Here is a 23374-nt window from a genome sequence, read left to right as displayed (position 1 = left end):
GATTATAGACTTTATATGCTTTACCAACAGCATATCCAACAAAAATTCCTTCATCTGCTTTAGCATCAAACTTCCCATTTTGATCTGTTTGATTTCTCAGAATATAGCATTTACAGCCAAAGACATGAAGAAAGTTTAGAGTTGGCTTCTTGTTCTTGAACAATTGATAAAGAGTCATACATCTTGCTTGATTAATCAGAGAGATGTTCTAAGTGTAGCATGCAGTGTTTACAGCTTCAGCCCAGAAATATGTTGGTAATTTTGATTCTTCAAGCATTGTCCTTGCAGCTTCAATAAGTGATCTGTTCTTCCTCTCCACTACTCCATTCTGTTGTGGAGTCCTTGCTGCTGAGAACTCATGTAAGATTCCATTTTCCTCACAAAATGCTCTCATGACATAGTTCTTGAACTCAGTTCCATTGTCACTCCTGATTCTTCTAACTTTGAAATCAGGATGATTGTTAACTTGCCTTATGTGATTGATGATGATTTCACTAGCCTCATCTTTAGACTTTAGGAAATATGTCCAAGAGAACTTTGAAAAATCATCTACAATTACTAGGCAAAATCTTTTCTTTGAAATTGACAATACATTGACTGGTCCAAACAGATCCATGTGAAGCAGTTGCAGAGGCTCTTCAATTGCTGAATCAAGTTTCTTCCTGAATGATGCTTTGATCTGCTTCCCTTTTTGGCAGGCATCACACAGTCCATCCTTTGTAAACTCCACTAGAGGAATGCCTCTTACTAGTTCTTTCTTTACCAGCTCATTCATGGTCTTGAAGTTTAAATGGGATAGCTTCTTGTGCCATAGCCAACTTTCATCTTGACTTGCTTTACTGAGAAGACAAGTTACAGATTCTGCTTTAGTTGAGTTGAAGTCAGCTAGGTACACATTTCCTCTTCTCACACCAGTGAGAACCACTTTGTTATTTTGATTATTAGTCACAACACAGGCTTCTTTGTTGAAGGTTACTGAGTTGCCTTTATCACAAAGCTGGCTGATACTCAACAGATTGTGTTTGAGACCATCCACTAAGGCAACCTCTTCAATGATGACATTGTCCTTTGAAATCAAGCCATATCCCATAGTATAACCTTTGCTGTCATCTCCAAAAGTAATACTTGGGCCAGCTCTCTCCTTAAACTCTGTGAGCAGGGTAGAATCACCAGTCATGTGTCTTGAACAGCAACTATCCAAGTACCAAAGATTCTTTCTGTTTCCCTGCACACATCAAAATCAAATCAAGTTGATTTTGGTACCCAAGTTTCCTTGGGTCCTGCCTTGTTAGCTTTCTTCTTCTGTTTCTTAGGTTTTATCTCATTTGATTTAGGAATTTCAGATTCTTCCTTAGTCAGTTGGGTTGTACCTTTGAAACCACTAAATGCAACAGAATTATAATGCATGTTATGTCTAACAGGAAATGGCATGCTTGGTGCAAACATGTTATTCCAGTAAGGCATGCTAAATGGCATTTGAGGCATATTGTATGCATCATAATATGGATTAAGTGCAAATGGCATATTAGCAAACTGTGCATTCATATTCTGTGTAGGCATAGCATTAACAGGCATGGGAGGCATGTCATTCATGTTAGGAAATTGAGGCTGAACAGACATGGGAGTAGGCATGGCAGATTTGCAATTAATAGACAAATGATTTACACTACCACACTTGACACAGATTTTTCTAGGAGCATATTTATCAGGTGTGTAGTTATTGTGTTTGTTAATCCCTACTTTACCATTCTTATTGTTTTTCTTTTTAGTCTATGTTTTTACCTCTATTTTCTCAAGTCTGTCACTTAACTGTTTGACAGTCATGTGACCAACATTAGCCTTTTTCCCTTTCTTAGCTTGACTTGACTCTCCTGAAACAAAGTTCTTGGAAACAGACCCATACTTATCATTTAGCTTGATTAATTTGGCTTTGCTAATTGGTTTGCTTACAGCCGACGGATGAGGATTTTTATCATTCAACGGATAACACTTTTTGTTATCCGACGGATAGTCCTCATCATCCGTCGAGTCTACATCTGTCAGCAACCCATCTACCAAAATAGGTTCTAGTTTCTCTTTATTCTTTTTCCAGGCTTCATTACAAAAAGACTCAATTCCTTGAACTTTGGTGATTTGAGCATGAACATCCCTAGATGTTTTCCATGCTTTAATCACCTCTTGTTCACGCTCGAGCTGCTTCTTCAAAATTTCTTCCTTTTTCAAGGACTCAGTTAATTTCTCCTTGGCAATCTTACACTCAATTTTTAGTTTTTCAAACTCAACAAACTGAGACTCCAGCACATTATTCCTCTCACTTAAAAACAAGTTGTTTTCTTTGATTTTAGCATTTTCTTTAGTGAGAGACTTAAGTGTAACACGCAAATGATACAATTCTGTAGACATGTCATTTATGGCATCATTACACTCAGCTTTAGATAAATGTGCAAGGTTTATAGTGATTACCTGATTGCTTGAGGAACTTGTCTCTGTTTCATCAGACTTGGCCATTAGGGCTAGATTGACATAGCTGACATCTTCATCTTCATCCAAACCATCTGTTGCTCAGTCATTCTCTTGTGTAATAAAAGCCCTTTCCTTTTGTTTGAGTAGATCAAAGTATTTTTGCTTATAATCCACAGACTCAAACCTTTTCTTACTGGAATCTGACTTTCTACACTCATTTGCAAAATGCCCTGCCAAGCCACATTTGAAACATTTGAATTTTGACTTATCTACCATGTTTCTATTTGGCTTGGCTGCTCCAAAGTTCTTTTTGAACTTGAGCTTGGCAAATCTCCTTGAAAGAAATGCTAGGTGCTCATCAATGTCCTCCATGTCATCTTGGCTCAATGATTCTTCACTTTCTGCAGCTAGCCCCTTACCCTTATTCTCACAGACCTTTGAAGTTGATTCTACAGCTTCCATCTTCACTTCCTTCTCCTTTTCCAGATCAGCAACTAGTGCAATAGATCCTCCTTTCTTCTTTCCTCTCTCCATTCTTTCATCCTGCTCTATCTCAAGCTTATAGGTCTTCAGAATGCCATACAGTCTCTCCAAAGTAAACTCCTTATAATCTTGTGAGTTTCTCAATGAGACTGTCATTGGTTTCCATTCCTTTGGAAGAGATCTGAGAAATTTCAGATTGGAGTCTTTAGTCTGATAGACTCTTCCATGCAACTTAAGAGCATTTAGTAGTTTTTGGAATCTACTAAAAATGTCAGGGAGTGACTCACTTTCTTCATTGTGAAAATGCTCATATTGCTGAATCAGGAGCTGCATTTTATTTTCTCTAACTTGCTCAGTGCCATCACAAATTATCTGTATTGTGTCCCAAACTTCCTTGGTAGTTTTGCAGTTGATGATGTTATCAAACATGTCTGCATCAACACCATTGAACAGAATGTTCATGGCCTTTTTATCTTTCCTGACTTGTTCAATGTCAGGATCAGACCATTCATGCCTTGGCTTTGGAACAGATGGCTCGTTTCCTGTTGCAGCTCTCATTGGAACATGAGGGCCTCTTTCTATGTAGTCCACATAGGCCTCATCTTGAGAAAGCATATGAAGATGCATCTTTACCTTCCAATGATGGTAATTATCTTTATCAAGAAAAGGAATCTTGACTCCAACATCTTTCTTGTTCATCTTGCTGAATTATTTTGATCTTTAAACTCTTTGTAGATTAAGAGCTTGCTCTGATACCAATTGTTAGTCCCTTAACAATATAGCAAGAATTACAGAAGGGGGGTTGAATGGAATTCTTGAACCTTTTTTCTCGAAATAAAAATGTTCAACTCGAATATAGATATAATGTTTTGATTAGCACAATGCGGAATAGAAACTTAATAGAATCAAAACATAAGTAATTAAAAACAAGAGTCTTTAAAAACTTTCTGGTGGATTTAAACAATTCCACCAGAGATATATATAATATATCGAGATGACTCTGTATGCAGGAATGCTCACAGCTGCTTACAAATTAAACTACTGAGAATACAGGAAATGCTAATGATTCTGCTTACAAAGATTTCTCTGTTTTTGTGTTTTCTCAGCTATCTCAGTTACTTTTCTATTTGCTACTCTCTTGGTTTATATAATACCAAGATTACAAAGTCAAAAAGACTGAACAAATATAAAAACTATCAGTCTTAAGCTTTGCTGCTTTTCGTCCTCTATTACCCAGTTAATGGGCTTCCACAGTGTGTATGTATACATCTTGACGGCTGTTTGTCAGCTTTCACTGTTCAACTGCTGTTTGAATTCTTCATATGATCATCCGTCGACTTTCAGAACATCCGTTGATGGTTTAATTGATCATCCGTCGACTGCTATATTAAACATCCGTTGATAGTCATTTGTTCATCCGTCGATGGCTTTGTTAATCATCCGTCAGTAGCTATTTTGGCACTTGACTCTATTTCACTTATGCAGAATTACAAGACATCATTTATGTACAATTAATCAACCTATTCTGCATATCTAGTTAAAGTCAACATGACTTATATGCTACTACAGATTCTATACGAAGGTGCATACATAACTGTGCTACAAACTTATTATTACATAAGCTACTCACTCGATGGATAATAAGTTAATCATCCGTCGGGACTATAATGAGTTATCCGTCGAGACTATAATTCTTATCCGTCGAGTGCTACATAATTTCACTAAGTAAAATCTACTTAGATGTTTTGTTTATGAAATCATCAAGTACACAACATATGCACAATCCCAGCTCAAAAGTTCTGTCAGATCATATTGCAAAAGCTGATTAGTTATTGACAAACTCTGATTTCAAAGCTCAACTTAAAGTCACAGCTCTCAGTACTAAAAGTCTTCAAGGACAACACTCCATTACTCATGCCAAGGTTGATAAACTACAGGAAAATGCTGATAAGCTGGAACTGATGCTCAAGCTAGACAAGAACAGGTTTATCTGACCTATTCATGAAAAGTAGAGGCTATTGAGAAAGTTCAAGAAAAGCAACAGGCCCAACTGAATGAGGTCCTGCAGAATCAAGCCTCTCAACAGACTCAACTGAATGAAATCCAATCTTCAATGGAACTTCTTCTCTCTCTACTCCTACCAAATGATGCCAAAAAGGGGGAGAAGGTAGTCAAGTCCAAATGCTCTACTATTCAAATACTGAAGAAGAAGGATGATAAAGAAGATGACCAGGGAAACTTAGCAAGGGTCAAGGTCAAGGGCAAAGCAGCAAAGTTTCTTCACAGAAACTAATTTATGATTTTAGCAAATCTTCTACACAGAAGAATACAAGTTCTGAAGATGTGAATGCTCAAACTCTGATAGCAAGTTCTGATAATCAAAATCTGATATCAAGTTTTGATATTCTGATTCAAGCTGAAATTCAAGACTCTCAGAAGTTTTTACAAACTCTGAAGCTTAAGGGAAGGGAGACTACTGTATACTATAAGGATCCCAAGATTCAGACACTTGATGAAGAGATTTCTAGAAGATTATTTCTCAAACATAATCCTGGAATGGATTTAGAGACTCTAAAGGAATAAACTAGATTTGCAGCTGAGAAGACAAATCTTACGTCTAAAGCTTCTAATGCAAAGAAACCTCCAAGGCCTAAGGTAAAAGGCATTGTGATCAAGGAAAGGTCAACTTCTGAGGCTTCAAAGCCCAAGACAAGATCACAAGTTGAAATTGATCCAAAGTCAAAAGGGAAAGGAAAGATTGATGAACCAACAAAGAAACAGGAGATGAAGATTTCTCAAATCCTGATGAAACCTGTATGCAAAATGGTTCAGGTTTTTGATGATACAGCTGCTGAAGATGGAACTGTTGAAACTCTGAAAAGAAGAAAGATAACAGAAGAATCTAAGGCAACCTCTGACATAGCTCAAGTTGTTCAGAATGAAAACATTTCAGAACATCAAGGTGTAAATGAAACAGCAAATCTTGATCAAGTCATCAAGACATCAACCTCTGACAAAGCTCAAGTTGATTTGGGCAAGATGACAGTTAATGATAAGAAGAAACTCCTATGAAAAAATGTTAAACCATCAGATCCCAAGAAAAGTCAACTGCTATCTGATTTCATGACTGTTGGATTGAAAGCCAGAGAAGCAAGAGACAGAGCTGGATTAGGTTCTGAAGAAGCCAAGATCAAAACATGAGTTGAAGTAATTACCAGAGATCCAATTTTATTAACTGACAAACCACTTAAGGAAGTTACACAGAAACACCTTGACAAGGTCATATCTGTTCAAGTGGTACTGGATGCTTATGATTAGAGTAATGTCAAGGAAAAGCTGATTCTGTTTCTTGAAGATGGAAGAACATACAGAATGTCAGAATCAGATGTGCTGAACAAATCTCTAAAAGAACTTCAATTGTTTCATTATCTTTTGGAGATAAAGTCTGAGATTACAGAAGGTGGTCAAATTTCATGATGAAGACTATAAGGGATAAAGCCAGAATCTCTGGATCAAGGGTTGCAGAATTTGTTCCAAAGATAGTTGAAGATGATGGAAGTGAAATTCCAATAAAGAAGAATTTTACTAAACTTGAAGTTATTCTGAAAGAGAAATGTATGTGCTATAATGAAGACTCATCTCATCCAAGGGTAATCAGACTTGGTGATGGATTGGAAAGAAATCACATCTCAGCAATTAGGACTGCAATCTACCAGATTGGAAGTCAAGATGAAGAAATGAAGCAAGTCAAGGCTACATTAGCTCAAGTCCTGAGGAATGCAGAAGAGAAGCTGATATCAAACTTTGTCAAGAATCATTTTGGATTCAGATTGACTCAGTAAAATTGGTAAAACCTGCAAGGACTGTAAGTTGTAGTTAGTTGTTTAAATAAACTCTCATTGCATTTGTACTTAAATGTTTTTGACATCATCAAATCTATTAACTTGTAAATTTTTCATAATTTACAAGTTGGGGGAGATTGTTAGATATATTTGTGATGTCATGTCTAATCTATTGTGTTTAGTTTCAGAACTTAATATCAGGACTTACTGGAAATCAGAACTTACTGAAGTCAGAACTTATATCAGAACTTAAGGCCGTCAGGATTTATATCAGGACTTAAGTGCGGTACTTCAGATAAGGAATGCGGCTGATTTACAGGAGAGGATCTGGACTAAAATAATAGAAGATATGCATGAAGAGTTGGACAGCTAGAAGACTTGTAGAAGATAATATCTGATTGATATATCTTAGGAGACGAGATTATATTTCATATCAATTAAAAGATATCTTGTAACTGTGTACTATATAAACACAACTTAGGGTTTACACTATAAGTGTTATTATACACGAGAAAGATTATTCATTGTAACCTAGCAGCTCTTAGTGATATTGTTCATCACTGAGAGAGTAGTTTAACCTACTTTGTAACAGAGCTTATTATATTGAATAAACTTAATTACTGTTACATACTTGTGTTCTAAATCGATTTGTTGTATAAACACTATATTCAACCCCCTTCTATAGTGTTGTGTGACCTAACATGGAACACTAATAATTTAGCAGTCTTAAACATGCATGTACATTAATTATTAAACTAACAAGTGCAAACAACAAATAAAATAGTAATTAATAGGTAAATATCGTAATCCAAATGTTAAGTATTATAAATTCAAAGTATACACATGTGTTCAAGTAGAATTATTGAAGCAAAAATTAAATATTTAAATAATAAAAGTGAAACACCACCATATTAATGACCAAAACTAACACAAATTTAGTTACAGAATTCATTTGTTTCAACAAATAGGTACATAACAATGACAAATAACTAAAACACTTGCACCAAAATATATAATATTATTAATTATAATAATATATTAAAACAATCTTCTCAATACTAATATTAACATGACTCGGAATAAATATACATACTTTGACATCTTTTGGGACCATGCAGTTGACACGCTAGTAGATTAAAATCAAAGAAATATAATACAAAATAACAACGAAAATCAGTAAAATAATATACAGATATAAGTTTAAAACCTAAAACATGATTTAAGTTATATGCTATAGGACTCCTTACCTGCCACCTACGCATCAACACACACAACAATAAAATATTAAGGTACAGTGTCCCGAATACAGGTTTTTTACTATCTTTTTATTATTATTATTATAATATGATACATGATGTTATGCATGGTCATGGAGATCACATATCCTCCTCACTAACATATCAATTAATCATATGAGTCATAATACTAGTATACACAAATTAAAATCTACACAACCAACATGGTACTGCTTAATTTAATTACACAACTCTAATTAATGATACCTGATCTTGTTGATATTTGATAGAAAAGGAGCGACCCAACATGCTATATTATATACAGGCGCCTCTGTTTCCTCTCCTCTGTTTCTCTTCCCTCTGTAGCCTCTCTTTTTGGGGTTTTATTATTAGACACGTGTACTTAAATAATAACCGGTGTGTTGTATATATATCGCCCAAAGTATATTATTAATATTAGAACTAGAATTTAATAGATAACTAAATATTTAAAAGCAGTCCTTTTCTTTTTATAATTTGATCTCTCATTCAAAATATATTATTCTTATTATTGTTATTATTATTATTATTATTATTATTATTATTATCTAAAATTAACGTATATTACAATAGGATAAAGCAGATGTTCCAAAATTCTTTTTCACTCATGAACTGCGGCAAAGGGGAAAATTGATGTTTGTCAAATTCGCTCGTATGAAAATCCAGCTGATTTGTTTACAAAAGCACTTTCTGACATCATCCTTCAAGAAATTGGTAAATAAGATTGGAATGCGTAAAATTTGAGATTTATGTTAAAATGAGGTGGAGACATGATACATTTCTCAAATTAAATTATGTATAATACATATAGTCTTTTTCCTTCACTAGAGTTTTTCCCACATGATTTATCTTAGTAAGACATGTCATTCAAGTGGGAGTGTTATGTATATATGTGTGAATGACGTTAGATTATTCCAAAATCTAGACCTTTGATATTTCATTCCATGTAAGATACTTAACTTTACAGGTCCATGACTTTTTACCTTGATGAGAGCACTATATAAACGGTATATTCGTGAATTGATATGAATAAGAAAATATCTTCATTCTCTAAATTATCTACCTTTATCCTTCTCTTTGGGCTCTATATATAATATATAACAAATTTTAATAGTTTTTAACTTATTTATTATTATTTATTAGTTCAAGCTTCAATTTGATAGCCTTTTGACCAAAAAAAGCTTCAATCTGATAGCCTAAATTTTAATAAATTATAAATAGCACCACACTAGTATAATTTATAAGTATTCATCAACTTGTAAATTACTTATTCAATTTAAATTATAAGTTACTTAATTTAAGATTTTTCAAACCAACAATAAATTTTAATGAAATATAAATAGTAGCACACTAACGGAGGTGTATTCAAGTAAGATTTGTAAGGATTTTCAAAGTTCATGGTATTCAATTTAGAATTTGAAAAGTTCTTCAAAATTTGGAGGTATTCAATTTGGATTGTAAAAAATTCATTAAAATATGAGTATATTCAATTTAGATTTAAAAACTATCAAAATTTTAGGTTATTCAATTTAGATTTTAAAATTTTTACTAAAATATGATGGTATTCAAAAGTTTATAAATTTTGTTTTATTTGACAAATATGTAAATTTTGATGAATTTAGTAGGTAAATTTTAATATTTTAAAATCCGCAAAATAATGAGATTTTAAAAAATTTCTAAAAATCACGCAAACTCTGCAAGATTTTTTAGTCAAAATCCAGAATCTTAAAATCCTCTCTCCTTCAGAATCTTAATTGAAAACAGCCCCTGAATCTCGATCTCGTTTACATCACTACTCACTCTCCGCAACCCCTGAATCAACTTCTTCCCAGTTCCCAGGTATTTACAGTCTCTTCCAACAAAAATATATACATTTAATTTTGTGTGTATACTAACTGTAACAATAATTTATATTTGTATCTTAGTATAAACTTGGTCTTTGCTTAACCTTGTAAATGGAGTTCTTTATGTTGTTGAATTTTAGTATTAGCTTTCGGACTTATAACTGTTTTGAATTTACAGTTTGAATCTTTTTCTACGCACATAGTTTGATTTTATTGGTTCAAAATGTGCACATTTTATGTTTGCTAATTATATTTGTGCATTTGATTTTTTGAATTACTGGATATGAATTATGAATTTAATTCCACAGGTGCTGTAGTTGGTGATGTAAATTTAGGATTGAGATAAGTTTGTCGAACCTTGGAACTCTATATATTAGTATTTCAACTGTAAACAGATTATAAGTTTTCGTATGGTTCTGTTTGGGATGTTTACGGGGAATTAGTGTTATTAAAGTTGTTTGATGAGTTAATTGATATCTGCATTATCGAGGGTGAAGGACATATATAAGAAAAAATAACAAGAATAGCCTAAATATTGCTGAACTTGTACCAAAATAGCTCAATTGAAAAAAGTGGCCATATATGGCCGATTGAATACCCAACACCAGAATGCGTATATTCTTTCTTCCATCTTTCCTCACTTTGTCCTGTAAATCGCTGTAGACTTGTGTGAGCGGGATTCTCTACATATCTACTACAATCAATGATTCACTCACCATTATCACTACACAGATAAGAAAAGGTTTTACATAAGGAAGAAGAAGAGATTTTAGAAATTAGTTAGGATGGACAGAGTGTATGTAATATATGCATACAATTGTTAAGCAAGTAGGAATTGGGTATATTAATAATACGCATATGGGAGCAGGGTATTCAATTAATGATACCCCATCCATATTTGCGTAACTCTTTTAAAGATATGCAATACCTTATCGCTGAATGCGTATTTAGTGATACCTTGTTATCAAATGCGTAACTGATAATATACCCAATTCCTACTTGCTTAACAATTGTATGCATATATTACATACACTCTGTCCATCCTACCTAATTTCTAAAATCTCTTCTTCTTCCTTATGTAAAACCTTTTCTTATCTGTGTAGTGATAATGGTGAGTGAATCATTGATTGTAGTAGATATGTAGAGAATCCCGCTCACACAAGTCTACAGCGATTTACAGGACAAAGTGAGGAAAGATGGAAGAAAGAATATACGCATTCTGGTGTTGGGTATTCAATCGGCCATATATGGCCACTTTTTTCAATTGAGCTATTTTGGTACAAGTTCAGCAATATTTAGGCTATTCTTGTTATTTTTTCCATTATCGATTGTATTATTTATACCTATAATCAGCAAAGTTTTGAAGAGTATAGAACAAGAATAGGCTGTTAGGATGAACTACACACGTGTGTGTAGTAGGATAAATTTTGAGTAATGGTTACACTTACCTAGAGGTGTGCTATTCTGACTGAATTATTGATCTTAAACTGTATGGTAATTGTTGCAACGAAGAAAATGTATTAAGATTAGTTTATGATAGCAATCTGGTCTTAACCAGGTTTTAATACAATCCTGTTCCTTATATATTAATTTAGTATGTTACTTCAAGTGTGTGCCTATGGTCATACACTAACAACCACTTTTACTAATTTCAATGTTAGTTATTTATTACTCCTAATGAATATACAATTTGCTTTTATTGTGAATTTTCTGCGCAGAGCAACTTATTTTTTTCTTTGCAAATAGTTCAGTTCCTATGTTCCATAGTTTTTTCAGAAGTAACACAATTTGCTTATCTTGTTAACCTGTTCAGAGAGGATATTTTTTTAATTCTGCTGGGTTGATTGATCCAAGCAGGATCAGCTAAAGGCTTCTCGTCATTTTGCAAAAATACTAAAAGTTATCATTTTTAGAACAAACATGCTTGTACTAATACTTATAGTTTGGAAATCCTGTGCTATATCTTTCTGCTATAATCTGATATTTTTAGTGTGGTTGTCAGTGTTAATTTCTAGATGATACAGACTTGAACTGAAACACAAGTTTTTTAGCAATTTTGTGGTTTTAGTCTTGTCTTGGAGCTTTTTGCAATGTGATTATTGATTTATGAATGGATGAAAGAAGACTTGTGATAGTTTTCGTTATTATTAACATCTCTATGTTCAATATAGGTGCACACTGCACAGAAAATAAACCATGACTGTAAATGGCATTTAATAAATGCATGTCATTGCACAAACATATGAGTTTTAATTGCTCTAGAGTAGAGCTTTCTGTGGCGGCGGCTATGTGTTCTATCTGTAGCTTTCCAACTCATAATTTCTAACCATACAGTGGTGTAGTTTTATCAGCTAGTTATACCTTTAATTAGCACATAACTGAAGTCATTTCCTTCGTTGCAAAAGGGAAAACATGTGAACTTAATGGATGCTATGTTGATAAGAAAGTTGCTACCAATTGTGTCTCTCATACGATAACAGTGCTCTCAGTTCATATCGATTTTTTATCTCTTAACGTCTAAATTAATAAATCCTGATTCATTCTCTTAATTTGGTAATCTACTTTTTTATTTATTGATTAAATTCTATTTCTATTTTTTAGTATAATTGTTTGTACTGTACATTATCACTTCTTTTTTTACTCAGAAACGCTATTATGTTAGTATTCAGTTTTTCCGATTTTCTTTCTCAGTTCGTGTTGTGTCGTGTAGGATACTCATTGAATTTTTCTGTCGTGTCAGAATTTCCATGGGTAGTTCGAGTCATGTTTAGGTCCTGTACTTTGACCCATCAAAAAAGTGGGCCGGGTTCGGATTTACTTGAAATTGCAACTTGAGCCTGTTGAGCTTATAAGAACCCGACCTTATACCTAAAGTTGCCTCCCTTAGGAGTATCCTGTTGTGAAATTGACCATTTTTTCGAATGTGTCATTGCGGGTAGGAATAGATTAATTTGTGGTATTTTTGTCATTTTTTAAATTATATATATATATATTTATATTTAAATCAGCAGTAGTTACTGCTCAGCACTGATCTCGGATCAACTTCCACCCTCCAAACTTTCATCTTGAAGTGATTAGTTATGTTACTTGTTCACTTTCATAAAAAATGTAGGGCAGACCGTATGTATAGTTTATGCATTGATTGTATTGTTTTATCAATCATAGATAAAGGATTGGAGAATGAAAGCATTGGGATGGTGGTTGGTTTTAGTTGGATGTCTCCGTTTGGCTTCAGTTTGGTTTGGTTTCTTTGACATTTGGGCTCTCCGTCTCGCCGTCTTCTCTTTATCACCCAGTAATATCCTTGTCTCATCATTTCTGTACAACTAATTACACACACCTAGACTCACACTCACACTCTTACTCATTGAAGTAACGATATCTCATACAACTCTTTCCTTTCAGTGACTGAAGTGCATGGGAGAACATTCGGAGTCTGGACCCTTCTTACCTGCACTCTCTGCTTTCTTTGTGCTTTTAACCTCGAAAATAAACCACTTTATACTGCTACCTTTCTGTCGTTCGTTTATGCATTTGGTCATTTCTTGACAGAGTATTTGATATATCAAACAATGGCCATCGGGAATCTTACAACAGTCAGCGTCTTTGCAGGTATCTACAAATTCAATTAAATGCATACGTTAAGCTGTTACTTTCCATTGGAACATAATTGTTTGGTAGAGCATTGGGATGGTGACACTTCGATGAAAGTAAATTGGACATGTTCGGTCCAGTATTGAGTATGAATGCAGGTCCTTTATCTTTAAAAACCTATTCTATCTATTATAACAGATTCTCTGGCGGGTTTTGTTTCTGCGGTTAACTATCTAGGCGCCTTCGTCGGTTATTCTGAAACCTAATAAACACACTGTTTGTGAAAATTAATTTTAATCTGTTGTAGTAAACTAATTTGAGCTATAAGAATCCAGTTTTATAATATTGCCCAAACTACATTAGAACCGACATTGTACAATTGTACGAATATGATTTTTTTTTCTTTAAAAAAAAATGATAATCTGTTAAAAGATGTCATTTTAACTCTCTTTCAACAGTACAAGTATTTATAATTTAAATGGTGTTTAGCAGCAATGTTTACTTCATACATATTCGTACATGTTTTTGTCTAATAACATCTTGTGTTTACAATGCAAACTCGATAAACTATTTTTAATTCTAGCTTTCTTATATTCTACTCCAGCCCTTTTATTCTTCTCACCATTGTTCTTTTCCATCCCCTACTCTTAACTCCCTATCCCTAGAAATATAATATAAATACCTGAGCTTTGCAGACTTCGTGAACTTGGTCTAAAGCTTCCATAATGCTGTTCCCTTACCCTTTGAAAACCTCCTTTGGAACGCCCATATCATTTAAATCTTTGTTTAATACCATATGTTATGTGCCACTTTTTATGTTCTTTCCCTCACCCTTACCGTTATCACCCTCACGTACTGCTCAAGCAGTTTACTGATGTGTTCTCTTTTACATTTTCCAAAAACTTCTTATCATTCTGGATAAAATTCAGATCTTTGCATGATGGTTCAGATAAGAACTTCATAATAATTTGAAACTTTATAGTTATCTGTTCGGCTGCAGTGCATGATGGTTGTCGTTCGAGAGCAGAACACAATATACTCTTTGTAAATCACAGAATATGGTGTTCTATTGCAGAACATCGTGGTTTTATTTTAAATTAGAAATTATCTTTTAGAAATTAATTCTTTTTTAGCGTGACACATTATTACGCGCATTCTTTTATATTTAATAAATTAAACTGGTTCTGAGTAAAACTTGTCCCTTATTATTAATATACTAATATATTTGGATGGAAGACTACCAGGGGGTATAAAATATATACTTTTTGATAACAATATTTTTATTATCGTGAATATATACTAAAATATTTGGAGCAGTGAAGTATGCGAGTCCTGGGTGATGTTTTTTTCTCCTTGTTGTAGAGTAGGTTTGTACTGCTTCCATGATATTCGATCGCAATGAGGTAATTAACCACTTTTCATCATTTGCCACTTCACACTTCCTGATAGACTTTTTATATTATGTTGACCTGCAATTATTTTGAAGCCAAAGCCGTTAGTGGACTACAATAATTACATTGAGACTTTTTTTTTCAAAATGACCTTCATACTTTGTGACAAAATCAATTGATTGATACTTAACCAGTTATTTCTAAGTTACTCCATGTTTATGATGCAATTGTCTCTAGTTTTTAATTCATGATTTCTTATCAATGTAAATGACACTAGATTAGCTTGAGACGAGAGTTGCAAATATATCTTGTATCCATATATATTTTAATATATCGACCATGATTTGATCAGGCACATCGATGTTATGGATGTTGTTGCAATGGAATGCACATCAACCCAAGCTTCAGGTTACACTGAAGGTGGAGTGATATCAGAATCGACCCTCTGTTTATTACTTGCGCAAGGGAACTGTGTATTAATTCGGTAATCCCTAATTGTAATATTAGCATTTTGATTTTAGTTTTTGGCTATATTATCTGGAAATTTTGAATTGACCATGATTCATAATAGAGTCACAATTTGCTCAAATACGCACAATTTGCAAAAGCCTGATCTATGTGTAATCGATTTTTGCGTGGCTGATTTCAGCCGTTGACAATTACGTTAACGTAAGAAATTAATGTGTTGCACTATTTCAGTTGCCACAAAGCAGTAATATAATATGTTTTGTGTGTATTATAGTCATTGGATATAATGTGAAAAAATAAATTACTAACTAAATTCTTATTCGACTGCACTGAAAAGAATGAAAGAGACTCGTCCTTTACAAAGGGAACGCAAGATTGCATGCAAGACTTTGCAGGAGAGAGCTCTCAACAAATAGGTGGTACCAAGTGAGGTTCAATGAAGTTGGACACTAAATATCATCTAAATATTTTAGAGGAATCCAAGGCTATGGCTTACGCTTACCCCTCACAAAAAGATGTCCTGGAAATGAAACAAATTTCTAACACAAAAGAAAAAAGAAAAAGAAAACTAGATTATTTCTTTTCTACCTAAATGTGAATATAATGTGAATATACAAAAGTTATAAATGTAATAATACTTTATAATGTAAATATATGAAAGGTTATATCTATAATAATACAACTTATATATCATAAAAAAAATATATTTTGTACTAATATAACTCCCCTTCTAGCATTTTTCTCTTTATAAATTTGAAACAATCAACTAGTCCATTTAATTTCCAAACATAATTATCCTAATAGAATGCGTAAAGTAGCATTCTACAGTATACAATCAATTTTTTTTTTGAAACAATAGAATTATTGATTCTCACTGACTTTCATATAAGATGGTTATCTCCCGTTATAAAATGGTTATCTCCCGAGTCCGAAATGATGGCCAAAACTTACCGGTACAAGTTCACTGTGAAGGTATAAATATGCACATATTAGTACTACTTTTTTGTAAGATATAGAGTACTTCCTCTCTTTTGTTTTGTCAGGTAAATGCAGTACTTTCTAATTGCGCCCAAATATCCCAACTTTCTTAGAGTCCCATTTAGGTGACTGGTCCTGTTATTGTTTTTTTTACTAAGGTGATTTTCAAATATTTTATCCAATATGGTTACTTATTGTTTTTGAGGCACAAAACAGCAAATCAGAATCATATATGCAAGTCTTCATCTTTTCCGAACCTTGGAGATTTTACCAAAAAAATCATCTAAAGTTGTTTCTGGTACTCACTAGCAGGAATTCTATTTTCTTCTCTGTTATAGTTCTTCCTAAGAAATTTTCTGTCTTCTCTTGAGAGAAAAATATATTTGAATCAAAATATATATATCAATATTAAGTCAGCCTCATACCCGGACACTTCAAGCTTTTTTCTTCCGTGCCATCTCCTTGGTAGACTGAGCTTCGCTCAAGACCAAGTAAAATTAAAACAGGTGCCTCCTTGTCCCTAGAGCCTTGAAAACAAAAAAAATTGAAAGAAAACACTGACATCTACTTTTGTAAAAATTACAGCCAAAATGTACAACCTATACATTATAAAACTTTGTATCTTGTAATTCTACCAGAAACTTCCGGTTTACATACTGGAGGCCATGTGACTGAACATCACAACTCACGAGTCTCTGGTAGGAGACACTCTAGCCATTGATATTTCACACAGATGCCAAGGATGAAGCCCATACCCGAGCTGTCTGAGTGCCTATGCTTCTGGACCCTGTATTCACCTTGTTGCCAATCCTCTTCAAATCCATACCATGAAAGACACGCCTCAGAAGCTGTTTGGACTCTCCCAATACTCCCACACTCAGGTGTGGAACAAGTGCAAACCACAAAGCTTTTACTCGACACACTAATAGGGGTATAAGATATATAGAGGCCTTGTAAAAGATGAACATAAGAGACAATATTAAATAAGGCTCTTTGATGAAAATATCTTTCAAAGGTTTCTGATTCCATAGTTGAAAAACTCTGGAACCAGTCTCCTCGTAGTGGCTGAGTTGAACCTTGGTCATATCAACTACTGGATCAAGCCCTGCAATAGTAACAATGACATAAACATATTTGTTAGTCCATCCTCGATACAGAGGAGATAATAATAAGATATAGAGTCCCATTATGATATATCATCATATCAACTAAATATCACCTTATCAACTAAGGTAGAATACCGATCTACTTTTAGTATTAAAATATCTAGAAACTAATGAGAGCAAGTGGTAGTGGCATGACAAACTATGAAACTGATCATGAATTTGAACTTATATTTTAAGGACTATAAAACCACTAGATGCAATTCCAGAAGTCCAGAAGTACAACTAGTATCCTTTTACAAACTGAAAAAGAGTTGCGGAGTAGCCTTTTGCACACATTCCTCAAGCTGCCATTTCTAAAAAGCTTGTCCACTTTTTTTCTGATCGAAGGGATACAAAAATGAGATGCTGATAAATTCAACATATTCTACTGGTGCAAGGATACTACCTTATCCTTCACACCCATTTAATGCAATTGAAAGCTAGCTGGAAACCAGATCTTATGTCTGCATTAATGGCTATTCTAAGGCATGTTTAGACTTGCACGAAACAAAACATAAAATATTATTGAATCACCTCTACCCATAATCCATCGTTCCTTCCCAATCTCTATTACATACTCTATGAACTTGTCCTCTCCAGTCACCCCGAAGAAAGTTTTAACCTGATGTACTGTCCTGCGTACGTTTATCTCTTGTTATGACTTGCTATTCAAATTCAACACACAATCAAGTTCAATTACTACTTCAGGAAATCAACTTACTTAGTCTTACTATTACGATTGAAATTACTCTCAAGATAATGATCCGCTCCTATTACAACCCTGATCTTTTCTCTTTATACTCCCGTGCCTGCCACGTGCCTTTTTTTCCTCTTTAATTCTTTTATTTCTTTTCTTTCTTTTAGTCACCTCCTGCTTTCCCTTTTTTGCCCTTCCTTTGGTACGTCCATACTGTTGCTGGTCCATATGAATTCCTTGCATCTCTATTTCCTTATAGTTTTAACCTTCTGTCTCTCTACTATAACTCCAATTAAAATTTATCCTTAGTCATCTCCATGAATTTTTTTACCATATAAACAACCTTCCTAGTGACAATACCTATTAGCAAGACCAGAAGCTGGCTCGAATCACCATAAGGATACACTGCCAAATCATATCAGTAAAAATTACTATGGACAATATGCCTCCTTGTGTGCTTGAACGAAACAGAACCAAAAAACGCCTCGGTTTACTTTCGTAACAGATGCATTCTGCGTCATTGCAATACTTACCTAGAGCTTCCAATCAGTAAATTGGATCCTTTTAACATCATCCTAATTGCTGTAGCACTTGCTGATTTTGAATATTTACATCGCAAAAGAGATCATCTTCTTCAATTCACATAGCAGGTTTTCATAAAAAAACGCATATATTATGTGAGCCCAAGTAATTTTGGAGATCTCTTATCAAATTTAATTTACCTATAAAGTCTGCATCTTGTATCTATATTTCCTTTCAGTACCTCAAAATTTACCAAGTTACCCAACACTAATGTGAAACTACAATGGACTACTATAAGATACCGTATCTTAATGGACTTTTATAGAATAAAGATATATAAAAAATCTACCTACTTGAAAGCACACATACCTGCAGTGCTCTTATAGAATTGGAGTAGTGAAGGGAGATCTTTTGGACCATAGTATCTCACTATTCCTGTCTGATTCACCATCAATATCGAGGGCAAGCTGTGGATCCCATATCTTGAGAAGACGCTGCATATGAAAAACTTGGTTCAGACAATTTGACATATATAATCACGAAGGACAAAAACCTGGTGTTATCTCTATTTCTTTGATTGTGCATTATATAAATCCATAAAGACAACAGAACTTAGTGACTAGATGTTGAAAAGTAATGCGAAGTTTCACATATTTAGCATGCAATATAGTTACTAATATTTCATGCTTCATTAAGAAAACAGTTGCTTCGAGCTACCAAGTAAGCAAAAAACACTTTAAAAAATACTACAACACCAAGACGGCTAACAAGAATTAAACTATAGTTCAAAAAACACAGAGTTTCAAAGTAAATAAATAAATAAAAACAACTCAAAATACAAGCCCCTTTTTAAAGATTACACTACAAACGACTAAATAGCCAAGAAAGACCGAGAATAGAGTAAAGGACAGCAACTTACATAGGCAAAACAGAAGATTCTTCTACCATTACATGCCTGATTTGAGGAAACATGGCCGCCAGGACTCCAAACTTGGACTGAATCTCATACGAGAAAGGACACCAAGATGCATAGAATAGAACAAGAGTAAGTCTATTCAATGAACTTGATGTAAGAGTCCTTTCAAGGGATTTACCGTCCATCTACATAAAAAAGAAAAGAACAAGAAACACATGAAGCTATCAGTTTTCAATTGAGAAATATAAATTCAGAGCAATAGTCAATAGCATCTATCAAGCTAACCAGCTCAATCCTAGTAATAACCAATATAACCAGCTTAATCATAGTAACTGGGCCAGATTTGTGGGAAATGGCACAATTCCCAAGTGGTCTAAATTGCGAATGGTGCAAATAAAGGCAGTAAAAGCGAAAGGCGGCCCAGTAAGAATTAATTGGCAAAAGGGGGGGGGGGGGGTAAGCAAGTAGTAGAATTCGAAAGCAGAAGCAAGTGAATACAAAGTTAACAATACATGGGAATTAGCAGAATAATATATGAGAATTGAAGGAATAGCGGAATGAAATGCACAATCTAAGAACTAAAACCTAATTGAGAAAAAAAAAAGAGAGCATAATTCAAGTGAATTGGCAACTATACAAACATATTATATTATATAAAAAATAAATACCTGAATAGGAGAAATGGGGGTAATGAAAAGGGGACACTGATGGTTGAGATCCAAAATCAAGAATTGATAGTTCAGATAATTGAATGATGAATTTGAAGAAGAAGAAGAAGAAGAAGAAGAAGAAGAAACATAAAAGCATCCTCCTCCTCCTGCTGATTGTAGTGCGAGTATAAACACAACAATAGTTGTGTATAACTTGGATGATGCTTCCATTGTTATTAATATTACAACCCTAGTAGTATTACTCAAGTATGGAGTCTGGAAGTTGATAGGGGGTGCTCTAATGTTTGGGATTTTAGGACTGATTTTGTCAAGCAAACTCAAGTAGTAACTTCCCCCATCCCGTCCCCCATCAGACACGCATTTTAGGCTCCCCACATTATGCCTATTATAAATAAAATGATTATAATTATTGACGACTCCAATCCTGGTTTTATTTTACGATCAAATAATTTCATATTTATCTAACATTTTATCCAATTCATTTACGCAAATTTCTTTACACTCCATTATTAGTTATTTGATGACGTGATAAAAATGACTATGATCATTCTTGATCTCAAATATAAGACCAAGTATTCATTTATGTATTTATCCATCAATATAACTATGCACTGGAGTTGAATTTTTTTTATTTTAATTCTATATTATAGCTATAAGACTAAATATAATTATCTAATGGACTTTCTCTTAGGGGGCTAAAATGAATAGTTCCATAACTTAATTTTACGATTTTATGTTTTTAAATAAAATATAATTTTTTTATTTTGTATTTAAAAAAATAAAATTTTAAAAAATAAAACATTTTTTAAACAAAAAATTAAAACTTAAAACGACATGTCGAAACGTCTTTCCGGAATATAAAAAAATGAAGGGAACTGAGGGAGTAGTTATTAGCTATGGCGGTGCTGCTGCAATTCGGCGGAGATAAGTTGATAGGGCTATGTGTCACCGGTCTCACACCTTACTCAATCCATTTTTTTCTCATTAACTATACACACAAATATCAGGAGTTGAACTCTTGAACTTGTTAATATGTTCCTCTACCACCTTAAGGTTTTAGTGTGATAGGTTATTTAATATGGTATCAAATCTCGGTTTAGGGAGGGATTCGGGTTCGAGTCCCCCCACCCCCTATTTATTTAATTTAAATATTTATTGTTGTGACCAGTTACCTAACACAACTCACACCGAGGACAAGAGTTCAATCACTGCATCAATTATTTATTAATCACTCCTTTTATTTTTATCCAATTTGAATCGGAACAAATTGGTGTTTGTATATTTATCTGATCCATTATACTTTTTGAAAAAAATTTAACAAAACTTGCTAAATATTGAACAATTTTAAAATATCTTGAAATGAAAAACAAACTAACTAAATAACAATATATGAAGTTTAAAATATAAATTATTATATCATGTCGCCTTGTGGTTACCCTTGTGGCTCTAGTAATATTTCTATAGGATCTTGTTGGCTCCAAGGCTTAAAATGTAAAATAAACTCTTAATTGAAGATGTTTAGACCTCGGTCGCCATCAAGAACTCAAGGAATGCTATTATAAATGCCCTATCACCAAGGTTCTTAGTTCATGTCACGTCATGGCTACCTTTTTGGCTCCTATCGACATCCAGAGAATTAAAAGTCACAAATTTTCCCAAGTATAAGCTAGTGTCGACATGTGAAGATGAAAAGGTCGACATCTAGCATTGTGAACTCCATTGGTCGACATTTAGATTAGAATCAACAAAATTTTTTAAGGCAAAATGCACTTATCAACTTGTGCTTTTAAAAGTCGACATCTAGGAGTTATACTTTGATCATGTCGGCATCTAGATAATCCTATCTCTTTCGGTCGACATCTAGACCCTGTTAGTTAATCCATCTCGACATCTGAGCCTGATTGGATGCTTTATCACTATCCATCTCGACATATAAGGGATTGAATACAAACTAAAATTAGTTCACATGAAAAGTTCATAAATCGTTTAAGGAAATTGTATTAGAAATGTAGTTGCTTACTTTTTTTAATGATTTTCTCATTATTATATATTTTTTCAATGAAAATTTAGAGACCTAAATACTTCTGTTCAAATAATACAGTTGTATGTTTCTAAATCCCTAATACATATATTAGAGTTTAGAAGAATATCCATTCTCGAACAAAAATAATTTAAAATGTAATTACTTTTATAAAATAACATAAAATGAATCGATTTTGTGTTATGTTTGTATATGAATTTCAAGAACAGGGCACGAAAATAACACAATATGATATAAAATATCAGATCTAATTTTGAAATTCATATCAAGAATGAAAAGTCTAATTATACAAAAAAAAAATCAAATTTTTGGGATATGAAATTTCAATTTGTATAGTTGATTACAGATAAACGAGTTAAGACGATTTTATTCAAATACATATACATGGAACTCGAATCAAGCATATAATAATTACATTGATATATACTACCTTTAAAGTCAAGAAATTCAATAAATATAATAGTATCACTTTTTGGCAATTAATACCTGTTGGTGTTCCGTAATTGTGAATGTACTAATTGGTTCAATCATGATAGAATCAGTGTTCTCTGATCCAGGGAGTTGGCTATAATCGTTGTCGCCGAGACTATTTCAATTAACATCGATACAGACGAGCTCAGATTGTATGAGGATGTATTGTTACACTTTATCTTCAACGGATATACTAATATAATATTTATGAAGCTTCCATCTCCCCCATATTGTGTTCCCCCCTTTACGATGTATTCATTGATGACAACGAATATTGTACATATAAAGTTTAGGTTAGGGTTCTATTAGGCTTTTCCAAACCCGACGTCTCTTTATATTTGGGCCCAAATGAGTCTCTTTTTCGTAAAAATATATAAAATATATGTATTTATTATATTGATAAGTTTAGGTTGAGTATGAATGAATTTTATTCTCACTAACATTTCGATTTTTATAATTTTTTTATACAAATTTGATAAAGTAATACTCGGTCAACGTTGTTATTAAAGAATTAAAGTTATTAAATTTGATTAAACTACGTGTGTAATTATATGATTATTGTGGTAATTAATTA

At 33.3% G+C, this 23374-nt stretch overlaps 2 protein-coding genes across 3 annotated transcripts; one reads left to right on the top strand and one right to left on the bottom strand.

Moving 5' to 3' along the window:
• Positions 1-9754: 9754 nt before the first annotated feature.
• On the top strand, positions 9755-15584 carry LOC141684249 (ergosterol biosynthetic protein 28). The gene is made up of 4 exons (XM_074489122.1): positions 9755-9901; positions 13072-13201; positions 13312-13518; positions 15244-15584. Exons 2-4 carry the CDS (start codon positions 13087-13089, stop codon positions 15318-15320), a joined length of 399 nt encoding a protein of 132 aa, XP_074345223.1. The 5' UTR covers positions 9755-9901; positions 13072-13086; the 3' UTR covers positions 15321-15584.
• A 1133-nt stretch (positions 15585-16717) lies between these two features.
• LOC141684248 (5'-adenylylsulfate reductase-like 7) lies at positions 16718-23061 on the bottom strand. Of its 2 annotated transcripts, none has more exons than XM_074489121.1 (4): positions 22816-23061; positions 19621-19802; positions 19071-19195; positions 16718-17442 (listed from the first exon to the last, which is right to left on the bottom strand). In XM_074489121.1, exons 1-4 carry the CDS (start codon positions 22858-22860, stop codon positions 17063-17065), a joined length of 732 nt encoding a protein of 243 aa, XP_074345222.1. In that variant the 5' UTR covers positions 22861-23061; the 3' UTR covers positions 16718-17062. The 2 variants fall into 2 exon arrangements, with proteins under 2 accessions (XP_074345222.1, XP_074345221.1); XM_074489120.1 differs by lacking the exon at positions 22816-23061 and adding an exon at positions 20286-20659.
• Between the last annotated feature and the right edge of the window lie 313 nt (positions 23062-23374).

The sequence above is a fragment of the Apium graveolens genome, chromosome 9, assembly GCF_009905375.1.
Source record: "Apium graveolens cultivar Ventura chromosome 9, ASM990537v1, whole genome shotgun sequence".
In the NCBI taxonomy this organism is placed as follows: domain Eukaryota; kingdom Viridiplantae; phylum Streptophyta; class Magnoliopsida; order Apiales; family Apiaceae; genus Apium; species Apium graveolens.
Note: the sequence above shows the minus strand (reverse complement) of the source record. Positions and strands in the feature narration are given on the sequence as shown.